Genomic DNA, 14,901 nt, shown 5'->3' on the forward strand with positions numbered 1-14,901 from the left:
GCCGGGCGGTGGGATGCGAAGCCCAGGGCTGACCTCAGCACCCATCAAGGCGGGAGCTCAGAGCAGAGCGGAGGACCCGGGTCGCCGCAGCGTCTAGATCCTCATCAGTGGCCCTCAGCTGGGGACTCAGGGTCACTGGAGCTGACGGGAGGGGAGGGCACCTGAAACTTAGTGGTAAGCAGAGGACAGGAGAGCAGGTGGCCAGGTAAGGTGCACCTCACAGCACAGGGCCAGTCGCATCCAAGGTTGGCTTGGAACGCAACTTTTAGGGGGAGTTTCTTTTCCTAGGGAGGCGGGAATCTGGCAGAAGCAGCGGGAGGGGCTGGAGGCTGGCCTTTAGGTGACTTGAAGCACCGACCTGGCTAGTTGGGTGGGGTTGAGCAAGGACGGATTAGAAGTAGGAGTTAAAGGCGCGGGGTAGGAGTGGTAACAGCAGAGCGCTTGCCGTGCCGGGGCGGGAAGGCAGCGGGGTCTTGTAGCAGAGCGAGAGGGGCGGGGGCAGGGAGAACTGAAAGGACCAGATCCTGGGGGGTGGGGGAGAGCCAAGGGAGAGGCAGGGCGGGGAGAGACCCACCCAGAGCCGGTGCTTCCTGGCAGGGGAGGGCGGGGGAGGGAAGGAGGGGGAGGGCGGGCTGGCAGGGGGAGGGCAGGCGCGGGAAGAGGAGACTATAACTCCACGGCCTCGGTGAGCTGGGGCACTTTGGGGCGCTGAGGTCTGAAGCCAGCGCCACCTGGAGCAGGGCAACAGCTCGGGCAGACCTAGCCGGCGACCCCGGAGCGGAGCTAGTGGCCAGACCGGGAGAGCCGAGCCTGGAAGCGGTGGCGGCTGAGCACAACTTTGCAGTGTTGTCCCTCCCCTCTGCTGCTCCGGCCGGGTACTTCTCCAGAGGGTCGGGTAGCTGGGACCAGAGTGCGCCAGCGACGAGCCCGCCGCGCAAGGAAAGATGATGATGATGTCCCTGAACAGCAAGCAGGCGTTCAGCATGCCTCACGCCGGCAGCCTGCATGTGGAGCCCAAGTACTCGGCGCTGCACAGTGCCTCCCCGGGCTCCTCTGCGCCCGCTGCGCCCTCGGCCAGTTCCCCGAGCAGCTCCAGCAACGCCGGCGGCGGCGGCGGCGGCGGCGGAGGCGGAGGCGGCGGCGGCCGGAGCAGCAGTTCCAGCAGCAGCGGCAGCGGCGGCGGCGGCGGCAGCGGGGGCTCGGAGGCGATGCGGAGAGCTTGTCTTCCAACCCCACCGGTGCGTATGTCTGCATAATCACCGCTTAAAGGCACATTTTGACAGCCTCCTTTATCTGCTTGATGTTTTTTTCATGTCTGCACAGCAAATCACCCCACACCTCCAACCAATCCCCCCTCTCTTAAGTATTCAACGGGTCTTGCCTTTCATATTAATTTTTATGACCTGGGATGCTGCGTGTGCGTGCGCGCGTGTTGTGTTGTGGTGTTGTGTTGTCCGTGGCTCACTTTTTCTCCCCCCCTGCACACTGGCTTCTCGCGCAGGTCCCCCTCTCTTTTCGCGGCCGAGTTTCAGGATCATTGTTGTTATTATTATTTTAACATGCTGGGAATGCTGTAGACGCGGTGGCGGTGGCGAGCCCTGGGCCGGGGGCTTCCGGAGAGAGCGCGCACAATTCCCTGCTGAGCGTAATGTGTGCCTTCTACTTACAATTGCAGAGCAATATATTCGGCGGGCTGGATGAGAGTCTGCTGGCCCGTGCCGAGGCTCTGGCCGCCGTGGACATCGTTTCCCAGAGTAAGAGCCACCACCACCATCCGCCCCACCACAGTCCCTTCAAGCCGGACGCCACTTACCACACGATGAACACCATCCCGTGCACGTCGGCCGCCTCCTCTTCGTCTGTGCCCATCTCGCACCCGTCCGCTCTGGCTGGTACCCACCACCACCACCATCACCACCATCACCACCACCACCAGCCGCACCAGGCGCTGGAGGGAGAGCTGCTGGAGCACCTGAGCCCCGGGCTGGCCCTAGGAGCCATGGCGGGCCCCGACGGCACAGTGGTATCCACTCCGGCCCACGCACCGCACATGGCCACCATGAACCCCATGCACCAAGCAGCCCTGAGCATGGCCCACGCGCACGGGCTGCCCTCGCACATGGGCTGCATGAGCGACGTGGATGCAGACCCGCGGGACCTGGAGGCGTTTGCCGAGCGCTTCAAGCAGCGACGCATCAAGCTGGGAGTGACCCAGGCAGATGTGGGCTCGGCGCTGGCCAACCTCAAGATCCCCGGCGTGGGCTCGCTCAGCCAGAGCACCATCTGCAGGTTTGAGTCTCTCACGCTGTCGCATAACAACATGATCGCGCTCAAGCCCATCCTGCAGGCGTGGCTGGAGGAAGCAGAGAAATCCCACCGCGAGAAGCTCACCAAGCCGGAGCTCTTCAATGGCGCGGAGAAGAAGCGCAAGCGTACGTCCATCGCGGCACCCGAAAAGCGCTCGCTGGAAGCCTACTTCGCCATCCAGCCCAGGCCCTCCTCGGAGAAGATCGCGGCCATCGCTGAGAAGCTCGATCTCAAGAAAAACGTGGTGCGCGTCTGGTTCTGCAACCAGAGGCAGAAACAGAAGAGAATGAAATACTCTGCCGGCATTTAGGGACCCTTCTCCAGGGATGGCCCTTTCCCTTCGTCCTCTTCCCCCCCCCTCTTTCCTTACCCCCTCTTGTCTCTCCTGCCTCCTTTCTTTCTACTTTGGCTATCAGAAACAATTCCGGTAAATGTGAACCCAGACCAAGCCAGGAGCAAAGAAGCAAGAAGCTGAGCCCAAATCAGAGAGATTGTGAACCGGTTTCGCAAAGTGACGAAAAAGCAAAACCACACAACACGAAAGAAATTTGTCAAGTTGTAGCAGGTCTGTCCCCTTTAACTGCACCTCGCCGCTCAGCTTCAGCAGGGGAAGCATGGAGCTGGCTGTCAACAGGAAGGCAGAGGGACAAGCTTTTGAAAACCCCGCAAGAATGAGCAAGTAAGATTTGTTTTTATTCTTACAGATGTCACCTTGTTCACGTTTAAACGTACACTTTGCAGCTATTTTTCAGAAATAGAAATTGATTCAGGACTGAAACTCGAAGCTAGAGTTGATACTTAATGTGATATGATAGAGACATCGCTAAAGTATTTTGAATTAAAAAAAAAGATGGCAGATTTTCTGCATTTACACTGTATATTATATATATATTTTTATTGTGGTTCTTATCCTTCTCTGAAGTGTTAATACTTAGGGAAGGAGTTGCGTCTGCTGTGTTCACTGATCTTGACAGCTATTATTAGATTATTGCCGTACAACCTTCTGTAAATTATTAATTTATCTCTCTGGCAACTTAATTTTGTGCACATCCTAATTAATTAAACTTCTTTAGTTTGAAAAATAAAACCGGCGGATATGTATGGCTAGTGATGCTCAAACATTTTTCTTTCTTTCTTTCTTTCTTTCTTTCTTTCTTTCTTTCTTCTTCTTCTTCTTTTTTTTTTTTTTTTTTGTTCTTGTTTTGTTTTGTTTGATGAGTTTCCTGGATTTTTACAGCTTCACACTTAGCCTGTGTTCTCTTTGGCCTAGTTGTATATTCTCACTTTGAATGAAGATTGTTTCTTCCCTTTGTTTTAAACTGGTCGTGTTCTAATTTGTGAGCTGACACTCGGTAATTGATGTCTTAATCGTGTAGACCTGATTCACTGTCCCAAGTCTTGTTTACTTCGTTACATATTTAATGGGGATTCCCACATTGTCCCCGAAGCGAAGCGCACGTGCTCTCTCACTCACCTTCCATGCCTACACACAGACACACGTACACATCTCTAACGGAAGAGAAGAAGCAGTTGGAGGTATGACTGGTGAGCACTACATCCTCCAGCCTTAGGTGCGTTCTCCACTTAGTGCTTAGTCGGCCGGATTCTAGGATTGCACCAAGGTATTTCAATCTCCCAGTTTTCAATTGCTTTGTTGCTACATTTTGACCTTTATAGGAATCCTTCAGTTTTTCCTTTTAGGAGGTTTGTTTGTAGGAGGAGAATTTTGGAACTATAAGAAAGACAGTGCACTGCTTGTAAATTCACAGTGTTTGGTAGAATCCTTTTGGGGCACACACACAAAAATAGGTACAAAGCGACTGGTACCTTATCTATTGTAAATATTTCATTCAAAATGATGCACATATAAATATATTCTTACAGAATTTGCTGTAACTGCTGATCCATTTGAGGCTCTCCAAAGTTCTGAGTTCTGTATATGACCTCATTTCTTGTTTTTGTTAATGGATTATTTACTACAGTAATGTATTAAGTTATTTTGGGTGTTGTTTCATTGTCTTTCATTGAAGAGATGATTTTAATGTTTTACTGGCAAAGTATGCTGCTTTTTTCATTAAAATATGCTATTAATATTAAATGACTTTTAAAACGTGATGCAGTTTTTAATCATTTATGTGGGAATTATTTTGGTGCTGATTCTTTTAAAAGACAGGAGCACAGAGAGTGGCCACTATTAAAATGTGGCTTGGTTTGTGTAAGAGGCAACTCCCCGGGAAAGGATAAAAGAACAAGAGGGTTTATAATATCATGTTAATGGTCAGGGATCATCTCACAGGGCACTTTGCTTTTTAGCTTAGATGAAATCATGGTGTCTGGCTCCAGATAGTTCCTCTGGAATCCTTTCTCCAGACTTGAAATAATTCTGTAAAGAGAATCTTACAAAGCCAAGGTCAGAAGGAAACTATTTCAGCCATCCCCCCCCCACCCCCATCTCCCATGGGGCAAAGGAAGAAAGGAACTCAGCCCACATTTCAGTAGCTGTGGGAGGCTGGGTGTGGCAACTGTGGGGGCAGGACTTGGTGAGCAGGGAGCAGAGTTCAACCTTCCTAGTTCTCAGATCTTTAGTCTGTCCTGGAAATCAACACACAGGCCATAGTAGAGAGCACCTGGGGTTCTGGCAGGTGAATAAATTGTCTCCTGGTGTCCTCTGTCTTTTCTATTTCCCATAATCTTTCAGGGAACTAATATTATTGCAATAGACAGGGTGTGGCTGAGGAAAATCCTGGGTGGTTAAAAGGAACAAAATTTTGCCCCTTTTTGTGACTTTGTCTGGCACAGGAACTAGAGGAAGTCAATTAAACACTGATGTGGCCATGGGATTCTGCCCACTTGGCGTGGTTGTTTGTTTTTCTAATCCTACTTTGAGATAATTCCTCTTCCATTATAATAATTTTCAAGTCCTTCACAATAGTTAGGCAATGTATTGGCCTTTCAACTTTTTTTTTCCTACTAAGACTATGATTTGCATTTTTACACCATCCATAGTTCATGGAATTAATTGGCATGAGAGTACTATATTAATGTATAGATTAAACAAGAAGAAAGAGGCAGGTACTGACTTGTCCTAAACACACTCTCTGAAGGTAACTCTTCTTAACTATATTGGTCTTTGCCATATGAAACTGTCATGAAGTATCTCTATTTGGAAGAAGCTAAAAAAAAAAAAACAGCCCACAAATATATGAAAATTGTTATACTGGCCCAATTTTGGATTACTGATTATTTCCAAACACAGCAAAAATAGTTATAGACATTAGATGGCACATGGCATGGAGAGACCATTTCTTCTATGACTGAAATAAAGTAAATGATCCAACTGTCCATTTATATTGAATGAAATGCATTCATAGGTTTGGAAGACAACAACACTGGCATATAGTGTTTTAGGAGAAGAAACTGTAAATGTAACAGTGACATTGGGGTGGTTTGATCCTGTGTGTAGGAGGGCAGAAAGTTCTGTCTTTTTTAAAAAAAATATGTATTTATTATTTATGTGAGTACACTGTAGCTGTCTTCAGATACACCAAAAGACGTTTACATTACAGATGGTTTTGAGTCACCATGTAGTTGCTGGGAATTGAACTCAAGACCTCTGAAAGAGCAGTCATTGCTCTTAACAGCTGAGCTCTCTCTCTCTCTCTCTCTCTCTCTCTCTCTCTCTCTCTCTCTCTCACACACACACACACACACACACACACACACACAGAGTCTGCAAAGCGATTTCAGCACCATGGCCAGTGACCATGGCGTTGAGCTGGGAGTGCTCCAACAGCTAACCTGCTAAAGAACTTTTCACTTGTTTTTATTTATTTATTATCCCCGCCCCCATTTCAGACTAGGGATAATGAGAGGAATAAGTTGAATGTGTAGCATATCACACTTTCTGATCTGGAGGAGGGATTTCCATAAGAAATAATTTTTGTCTTCTCATGTGTGGGTTTTAAGTAATGAAGATTTGCTCATTGTAAGTAAGAGAAGAATTAGATAACAGATTAATTAGTGTGCTAGTGTCTTCGCACAACGAATAAGCCATCTCTCAGTGTAATCACACAAAAGCAGTAAGCTGAGAAATATTTTTTGAACAGAGATAAAATAGATGTTTTGTTTTCTTGGATCATGTGAAGTATAAGGCAACTTACACATATGCATGCATAGCCAAAATTCTTATGGATTAGAGAAATTTTTACTTCAATAGTTAAGACTGAAGTCCCATATTTCCCTCTAATTTACCAAGTTCTTATATTCCTGAATTTTTAAAACTATATCACATTGTCAGCTCATTTGTCCTTTCATTATTAAGAGACTGCTAAAGGTGTGTTTTATGGAAACATTAGAATTTTTAAAAAAGCAAATACATTCTGAAAGCTTTTATTAGTGAGAGTTGCAGAGTTATACAAAGCCAAAGATTTGGAGAGAAGAAAGTTGGACTTAATGAAGAATTCAAAGGTAAGAATAGACTAAATTAAGCAAATTCTTGAGAAATATTCATTTGGTATTGATTTTCAGTGTACTCATGAATATACAGCAGAATATGTCTGAAGTCTTTGCCATATCAATCAAAGCTATCAGCATTCATGACTAATTTTGTATTTTCCCTCAAGAACACAATTGCTATCTTACTGCAAAGAGATATATTATGGACTGACTTAGCAGCCCACTTAGTGATCCTAAATCTTATGTTTCAGAACTGTCTAGTTTCTTTTTGTTAACTTCTGTAAAAGCAAATGATTAGATTGCTTTGTGTATATAACCCTAGAAATCAACATTAAAATGAAAAACAAATCAGTAAGATGGGGCATCGTGGTGCTCCCCTGTAATTATAGAACTCAGGAGACTAAGATGGAAAATCAAGAGTTTAAAACCTGTCTGGGATACATGGAGAGTTCAAGGCCATCTCAGGTTACATAGTGAGATCCTGTCACAAAAAGCAGAAAGCAAAACAACACATCACAATGCACTTATTGATGTTTAAGAACTCTCTATCATACAGTGTTATACTGTCCAGGAAGAATATAGTTGCTTATTGGAAGTTGTCGATTTCATCAACACATTGCTTAAGGAAAAATAATAAAGACACGAAAGTTTGAATAAACTAATTAAAATCTAGAAAGTTCTCTCTTATTTTATATACAACGCATTTGTAAGTGAAAAGCAGGCATGATGGCTTGCACTTATAACCTCTTCTGCATGTGGGCAGAGCTGAGGCAGGGGTGCTGCTGCAAGCTTGGGGCCACCCTGGGCTAGTCAGTGAATTCCAGGTCAGCCACAAAACCCTACTTCAAAACAAAATGAAGCAAATAGGAAAATAACATTTAAAGGAAAAAGAAATAATAGTATATGATTGGTTTTTTTTTCAAGTTCAGTTTCTGTGATTTTTTTTCCCCAGATAATTGAACTGGGGTGCGATATGCTAAAATGTTTTATTTCAAACTTCAGATGAGTCTATTAATTTTTTATGTATTGGGAAATCTCTTGAGGAGGGCGGGGCAAGAACACTGGAAGACAGAAAGCCCTGCCCTATTTTATAAAACATTCTGTTTAGAGGGTAAGCCTCAAACTTTTTAGGCAGGTCATGATAAAGGCTTAGAAACTTGTTTCTGCAATTACGTGACCCAAGTGATGTCTAACTCTAGGCAAAGAATGCACCCTAGAGTGTTAAACTTCATTCTATCCTGTAGCTGCTGTGAAGGGAGGAGCTACCACAGAAAGCAGGGCTAGGTGGAGACTGCAAGGGGACAAAGGTTCCTGGTTGGCTGTGATATCCCTAAAATCTACATTTGTCAAGAGACAGATTTATAGCATTCAGAAAAATATTGCTAAATTTCCCCTGCTTCGCCCCTTTAAAAGAGTCATTCCTAGTACTGAAAGTCTATTATGAGTGAATTAATAAATTACACAGCGAATTATTAAATCCAGATAATTACAAAAGGAATAAGTAAGTAATCATTAGTTATCTCAGCTAATTACTGTGGGTCAGAGCCAGCCAGAATGGGAAATCCTCCCCGGGAATTGAAATTAACTTTGCACGGCAAGTCTCTCTGCTTGACATCCGCGCTCTGTAGGCACAAGGCGGCCCCCTGTGAGCCAGTCTCTCTATTTAACTTGGAGAGAATAGAAATAAAATTAAGTGGCAGTGTGATAATAGGAAACAGTTCAGAAAGCAAACTGTGGGTTTTATTCTGTACTTCCTGTGCCTGGAGATGAAAAGGTTTGTTTACACCAGTTGAGAGAGAGAGAGAGAGAGAGAGAGAGAGAGAGAGATTTTAAAGCACCCTTGTTGAACTGTGGCTCCAGGACAATACCAACACAAACAGCTACAGTCACTGCTGTGACAGTCAGGTTAGGAGCACAAGAGGACAGCCTCTCTCTCTCTCTCTCTCTCTCTCTCTGTGTGTGTGTGTGTGTGTGTGTGTGTGTGTGTGTGTGCATGAGAGAGAGAGAGAGAGAGAGAGAGAGAGAGGAGGAGGAGGAGGAGGAGGAGGAGGAGGAGGAGGAGGAGGCAGCAGTCAGAAAGATAAAGTAAAAACGTTACTCTTTCCTTTTATGTCCACAGTGGAGGACTGCTGAAAGGGCGACCCAGGTCTGAGAATCTAGCTCGGGTACCACTGTGCTTTCATCTTGCTACAGGAAGATCCAGTCCTGTGCACATGTTGTCTCTAGTTCATCTCTTCACCAGAGGCTTCATGAGCTGGTGTCACTTGTTTTGTTTTGTTTTGTGTTTGTTTGTTTTTTCATCTAGCCTCACCCTCTGTATCCAGCTTCTCCTACCCTCCCCGCCCCCTTTCCACCAAGCCCCCAGGTCTGCCAAAGGGCAGAAAAAGAGGATGAAGCCCCATGCATGTTGGAAGGTGGAAACCGAATCCGTGTGATGATGTGACTGTGTATCACAGGTCTGTGAGAGCCTGGCTATGTGAAGAAAACGGTTGTTAATATATTAAAATGAGGGGGAAATCTAAGAGTGTTCTCTAGCTTGCACGCTCTTTTTATCAATTGCAATTAGATGGACGGTCTTCCCTCTCATTCCCTGCTCTAGTCTGGGATGATAATAAAAATTTAATGAAGCCTGGGACGAGTGGAGAGCTCTGTCGAGGGACCGAGGAATAGAATATTTTAACTGTACATTTATACCAACTGTCTAGCTTCAAAGACGTGACTGCTTTTAATCTCGAATTATAAAACCACAGACTTGAAATTAAATATTAGATACCCTCGGATCCCCTTCCTTTCTGAAATATTGTCACGACTCTGTTTTCCTCCATTGCCCCGGAACACACATTATCTTGGGTCTCCAATTACATTTCCGTGAATAATAGATGGCATTGATAGGGTATTCTAGAGCTTGTGTGTGTGTGTGTGTGTGTGAGTGTGTGTGTGTGTGTTTAAAAAAATAGAGTTGATGCAATATTAATTGGCTGTAGATGTTATAAAAATGCACAGCCCCCTGTGCAGGAACAAATCGATGGACTAGGGATGTGGGAGAGGATGGCGGCGAAGGTTTCCCCCCAGCGCGGGTCACTTTGAGAAGGGGACCTTTCAGAGCGCCAGTAAGTGAAAAGACGCCCTAAGTTCCAGAATCAGCAGCCTGAAGCGGGGTTCTCCGGCCAGGACGGAGTAGAAAAAAGGTGGGAAGAAGTAGCGGGGCGGGGCGGGGCGCGCATAGCCGCCGCCAACGCAGCTTTTCTTCTCTTTCCAAGGTTACGGCTTGGGCGCCATGGAATCAATATCCTCGCCCCATCCTGCGGGCCGGACACCTTGCGGTGTGCACCTTGGGTTGTGTTTTCCACTAGCCCCAAACCCTCTCTTCTCGTTACAGGGTCCGGGGATGTGCGGTGGCACAGTTGGGAGCGGAGGGAGGACAGCAAACACAGCCACTCTCCAGTGGCGAGGGAGCCTTCACTAGGTCTGGGCACCCCTCCCACCCCCCCCCCCCCCAGCCCTGGGTCGCCTTGCCAGGCGCACAGCCAGAATCCCTCAAGAAAGAGAGCCCCAGATCCTTACTCCCTTGCATTTTACTAATCACGTCTATTTAAATTCTAGCGCGGTCTGCCTTGCTCTCCCCGGGAAAGCTCTGGAGAACTGGACCCATCAATTATTCTGAAAAAAAAAAAAAAAAAAAAAAAATCCCAGACTCTGCGAGGCTTCCAGCCTGCCAGAGGGAGGCGGCGGGAAGAGGTGCCCACCCTCGTTCCCACCCGGCTCTCTCCTCTCCGCCCCTTCCAGGAGACCCTTGGGTGGACACTTAACTTCAAGGCTCTGGAGTCCCAGGGGGCTTATGCACGGTCTCTGGGGGCGTGGGAGAGAGGAGGGTGTTCGCACTTTTGTGGTCAGAGAGGGAAGATGGTGGGAACACATTGAGATCCGCTTTGTTTTCCCTTCTTAGTGGCCAGGTGTCAGTCCTCTGCAAAGGACTTCTTGGCTCTTCTCCCAAGCCTCGGTCTGACGCTCAATTTTGCCAACTCCCTTGGTGGTTGGGGACTATCAGGGAAGGGCTTATGGACTGGCTGTTGCTGCTCCTCTGTTTTACCGCTCTGCCCTGGGTAATAGTTCAGAAGTCTTTTAGGAATGTCGGGTGAGCGCTCCCTAGCCTGCTCCCCACCCCCAGTCAGTCTCTGGGATGCCCGGAGGCCGAGAAGCAGAGCTGCAGTCCCTGGTGCGCAGCTGGATCCGCAGAAAGAATCCGGGTCCTTGTAAAGTAGCGAGGCGGGTGAGCTTGGCTAGTAATTACTGCTCCCCATCCCTGCCCAGCCGCCCCCGCCCCCACTCCACACCGGGTCTGCAGCCATTACTCCACCTGTCACCGGGCGAGCTAAGCTCCCTCCCCCTACTGGGCTGTAGCTGAGAGCGTCAGTGTCCCTTCACATTTCCACGGGGTCTAAAGCACGTCCTTAAATTTTTGTTCCTATGTTTATCAGTACCATGCTTCTCTTTATCCTCTAATTTTTCCAGTTTTCGGACCCTGCGAATGGACTCAAAGTCTTTTTCGGGTATATTGGTGAGTGGTTTTGTTTTGAGCATCATCAACAAGGGCTTTGGTGTTCGCTTGTCCTTTGCCTGTCTTCCTGAACAATTTGCAAAAGGAAGACAATGAGAACTATCGTCCTATGAGAACTGATATTTTTGTACGAAGCCAGCTTACTTCTGAAATGACTATGAGGTGCCATTCTCCCTGTCCAGGCTTGAGAGCAAATGCATTTGTAAATTATTAAAAGGCTTAAAACTGTAAATCAACATACCCACCGGTGGGCTTCTCCTACTGCAGTTTGTGTTCTTGGAAGATCCTCATGATGAAGGTTGGCAGGCTCAGTCACTGAGAGAAGAAAGGCTACCAGGAGCCGGGCCCAGCACTCTAGGAGGCAGAGACAGGCGGATTTCTGAGTTCAAGGCCAGCCTGGTCTACAGAGTGAGTTCCAGGACAGCCCCCACCCCCACCCCACCCCCCCAAAAAAAAGAAAAAGAAAAAAGAAAAAAAAGAAAAGACTACTGGGCTTCACTGTCCTGTGCTCCTGGTTGGCTACACTCACTGGGTTGAGAACTTGTTGGTCTAGCATGGAGGTGTAAGTGGTGGAAGAACCCTTCTTCCAAAAAACTGATCATCTTATGCTGAAATTTCAGCAGCAACCCAGGGCCCGGGATGTAAAGGCAAGCTTTCCTGATTTGCCTGGCCTTCCTAGTTGTCAACTCCAGGGGGCTGTGATTAGCTGTGCTGGGGTGGGAGTGGAGTGACTGTTCCCTGTGGTGATTAGTGTGACACAGTCAGGCCTGGGTTGTAAGGGCACTCAAGCCAAATCACTTTACAAGAAGTAGAAGCAGGTGTAGAGGAATGGCAAAGCTCTCCAAATCCTTTGCAGGCTTGGATTGAAGTCATCCAGAGAGTCAGGTACTAAAGGCCTCTACTTCAACTCATATTTTCATACAAAATGCTCCCCTGGGTTATGTTCACATAATCCCGTGTACAAGGATGGGATCTCAGAAATGCATACAGAGAGCACCCCACCCCCACCACTGCGAAAGTTCAGACTTGAGTGGAATCTCTTCTTACTCTAATATCCTTCTAGTGTAGATACTGAAGACGCAGGTCTGTTTTTTGTTTGTTTGTTTGTTTGTTTTTGGGTTTTTGTTTGTTTGTTTGTTTTTGTTTGGTTTTTTTGGATTTGGTTTTTTTTCGAGACAGAGTTTCTCTGTGTAGCTCCAGCTGTCCTGGAAGTCACTGGGTAGACCACTCAGAAATCCGCCTGCCTCTGCCTCCCAGAGTGCTGGGTTAAAGACGTGCTCCACCGCTGCCCGCCGCCACCGCTGCCGCCGGAGGCTGAACTCGGGTCTGGTTTTATCTTTGTCCCCAGTGTGTCTGCCAGTCTTCGACTTTTATCTGTTACAGGCATCCTTGCTTGCTCATCCCGTCCTTATTCAGAAACCAACGGTGTTGTTCAAGTGCAACAGTGTTAACTCCAAAGGTAAACCGCATCCCTGCCTCTCCGAAGACTGGAAAGCACTGTTGGCAGTTGTGATCAGCAGGAATAAGGGATCTCAGTTAGCTAAAAGGTTCTTTTCAGAGTACTTGGTTGAGAGCTTTAGGGGCTCAATCTCCACAGTTTATATTGTCTTTGGGGGTGGGGGTGGGGGTGGGGGCAGGTCAGCTAACTTGTTGCTTCTGGTTTTATTTGGGTGGGTTTCTGAAGATGAGTCCTTCTTCACTTGACACCAGGATGAAGGCAACTGTTTTTCTCCCCTCGTCAACATTCTGGAGTCTGTGAGAGAAGGTGAGCTGCCTCTAACAGGTAAGTTAGGGTATTTGGTTCCACCTGGGAGGACAGTTTGGGAGGAACCTGTGTTGGTGCTCTTCAGCAAGCTCTGTTATGAGGGAGGGAGAGAGGGAGGGAGGGAGTTCAGAGAGACTGGTGGGTGACTTGGGTTTTCTTCTGTCATGTCTTGCAGCCCTGAGAGGTTTTAGTCACAGCATTGTTGGAGAGACTCTTAATTCTTTCTTTCTTTCTTTCTTTCTTTCTTTCTTTCTTTCTTTCTTTCTTTCTTTCTTTCTTTCTTTCTTTCTTTCTTTCTTTCTTTCTCTTTCCCTTCCTTCCTTTCCTTCCTTCCTTCCCTTTTTCCTCCTTTCCTCTCTCCCTCTTTTCCTTCCCCTTCCTCCCTTCTTCCTTCCTTTTTTCTTTCTTTCTCTTTCCTTCCTTCCCTCCCTCCCTTTTTGTTTTTTGAGTCAGGGTCTCACTATGTAGCCGAGACTGACCTTGAACTCACAGAGCTCCACCTGCCTCTGCCTCCCAAGTGCTGGGATTAAATGTACCACCATTCTAGCTCATTCTTCCGTTTCTTAAATAATTTCATTGACTTCCCACTCCACACTGCTTTTCTTTTTTTCAGTAAAACACCGCCTCCCCCTTCTAGGATTCACTTGGAGGGGGAGGGGGAAAGGATGACCCTTTTCCCACCTCCCTGGGTTACTATTAGAATGCAGATGAACAACCAGGAAATAGTCCCAATGATACAGGGCTTCCTTGCAGTGGCCAGAGCCTTCCATTTCAAGATTGTGAGGCGAGGAGCCAAAATGCTCCCCCCATAAGTTGTAATTAGTTTTGATAATTGTTGGTTTGCTGTAAAGAAAATTAAAGTATCCCCAACATGATGGTCCAACATGATGGTTCCATTGCAGGTGGAAGGGGACTTCTCTGAACTGAAATGTGATAAACAACTGCTTCCCACTAGGAAAAGACTCAGCCACCTTCTCCAAACCAGGTGAGACCAAAATTCCACGGTTTGTTATTCACATTGTGATTTTAATAGCTTTCTTTTTTTTTTTCAAAAATATAGCTTCCCTGTCTGATTTTGTCATCAGATTATATGATGATCCAAGGCAGAGTGAAATTGGAGGCTTCTCCTATTGTTATAGACTTAGGAGTTTAGGAACTAGTGGGTGGGAAAAAGTCCAGATATTTGTCCTGCATCCTTTTATCAGGAGAAATAGTTGTCATTGGGGTCGGGGGTTTGGAAGGGAGAGCTGTCAGATTTCATAGAAACTCAGAGCAATCATGTTTACTGTGCCTTAGTTGGAAGCTATTTCACAACTTAGTAATGATGGCCGGGAGCATCCTGCCCCCACCACACTAACTCCTCGACATTGAGTAACAGTTACTGCAGGACAGAATGGTTTAATCAGACTAGAAGTCTCTTTAGTACCAAATCCCTCACCTTTTCTCTCCTCCTCCCCTCTTATCTCAGACAGATAAGGAAATCTTAAAAGCTTGTGCCACTTATTGAAACAGAATTTCTTCATCAGCTTTAGCACCATTCACGAGTTGCATATAAAAATAATCCCACCCAAGTCTACATAGAATCACTTAGAAGACTGAGAAGCCACACAGAGACGTAACACTGTTTGGCTTCCCAGTTGGGGTAAGGCTGGGATTTTGTTTGTGATTTACAATCAACAGGCTGTGACAAGGCCGAGCAGGAGTGCTTCCCAGGTTTTGCAAATTCATTTATATGCATCCAGTTCTCCAGTGTTTTGCCTCCTCCAGGAGATGGTGGTATCCAGATGCATGAAGTGTCATGAGATCTAGCTTCAGA

The 14,901-nt window shown here is 46.8% G+C and overlaps 1 protein-coding gene across 1 annotated transcript; it reads left to right on the top strand.

The window, feature by feature from the left end:
- Window positions 1-944: 944 nt before the first annotated feature.
- Window positions 945-2,617, top strand: Pou4f2 (POU class 4 homeobox 2). Its single transcript, XM_052167109.1, has 2 exons — window positions 945-1,238; window positions 1,676-2,617. The coding sequence occupies exons 1-2, from the start codon at window positions 945-947 to the stop codon at window positions 2,615-2,617; spliced, it is 1,236 nt and encodes a 411-aa protein (XP_052023069.1).
- Window positions 2,618-14,901: the final 12,284 nt, after the last annotated feature.

This window comes from Apodemus sylvaticus, chromosome 21 (genome assembly GCF_947179515.1).
Source record: "Apodemus sylvaticus chromosome 21, mApoSyl1.1, whole genome shotgun sequence".
In the NCBI taxonomy this organism is placed as follows: domain Eukaryota; kingdom Metazoa; phylum Chordata; class Mammalia; order Rodentia; family Muridae; genus Apodemus; species Apodemus sylvaticus.

Excerpts from the sequence above, each read along its gene's own strand:
- Pou4f2 (XM_052167109.1), top strand. The coding sequence starts at position 945 with ATGATGATGATGTCCCTGAACAGCAAGCAGGCGTTCAGCATGCCTCAC. Across the intron at positions 1,239-1,675 it reads CTTGTCTTCCAACCCCACCG|AGCAATATATTCGGCGGGCT; the intron begins GTGCGTATGTCT and ends TTACAATTGCAG.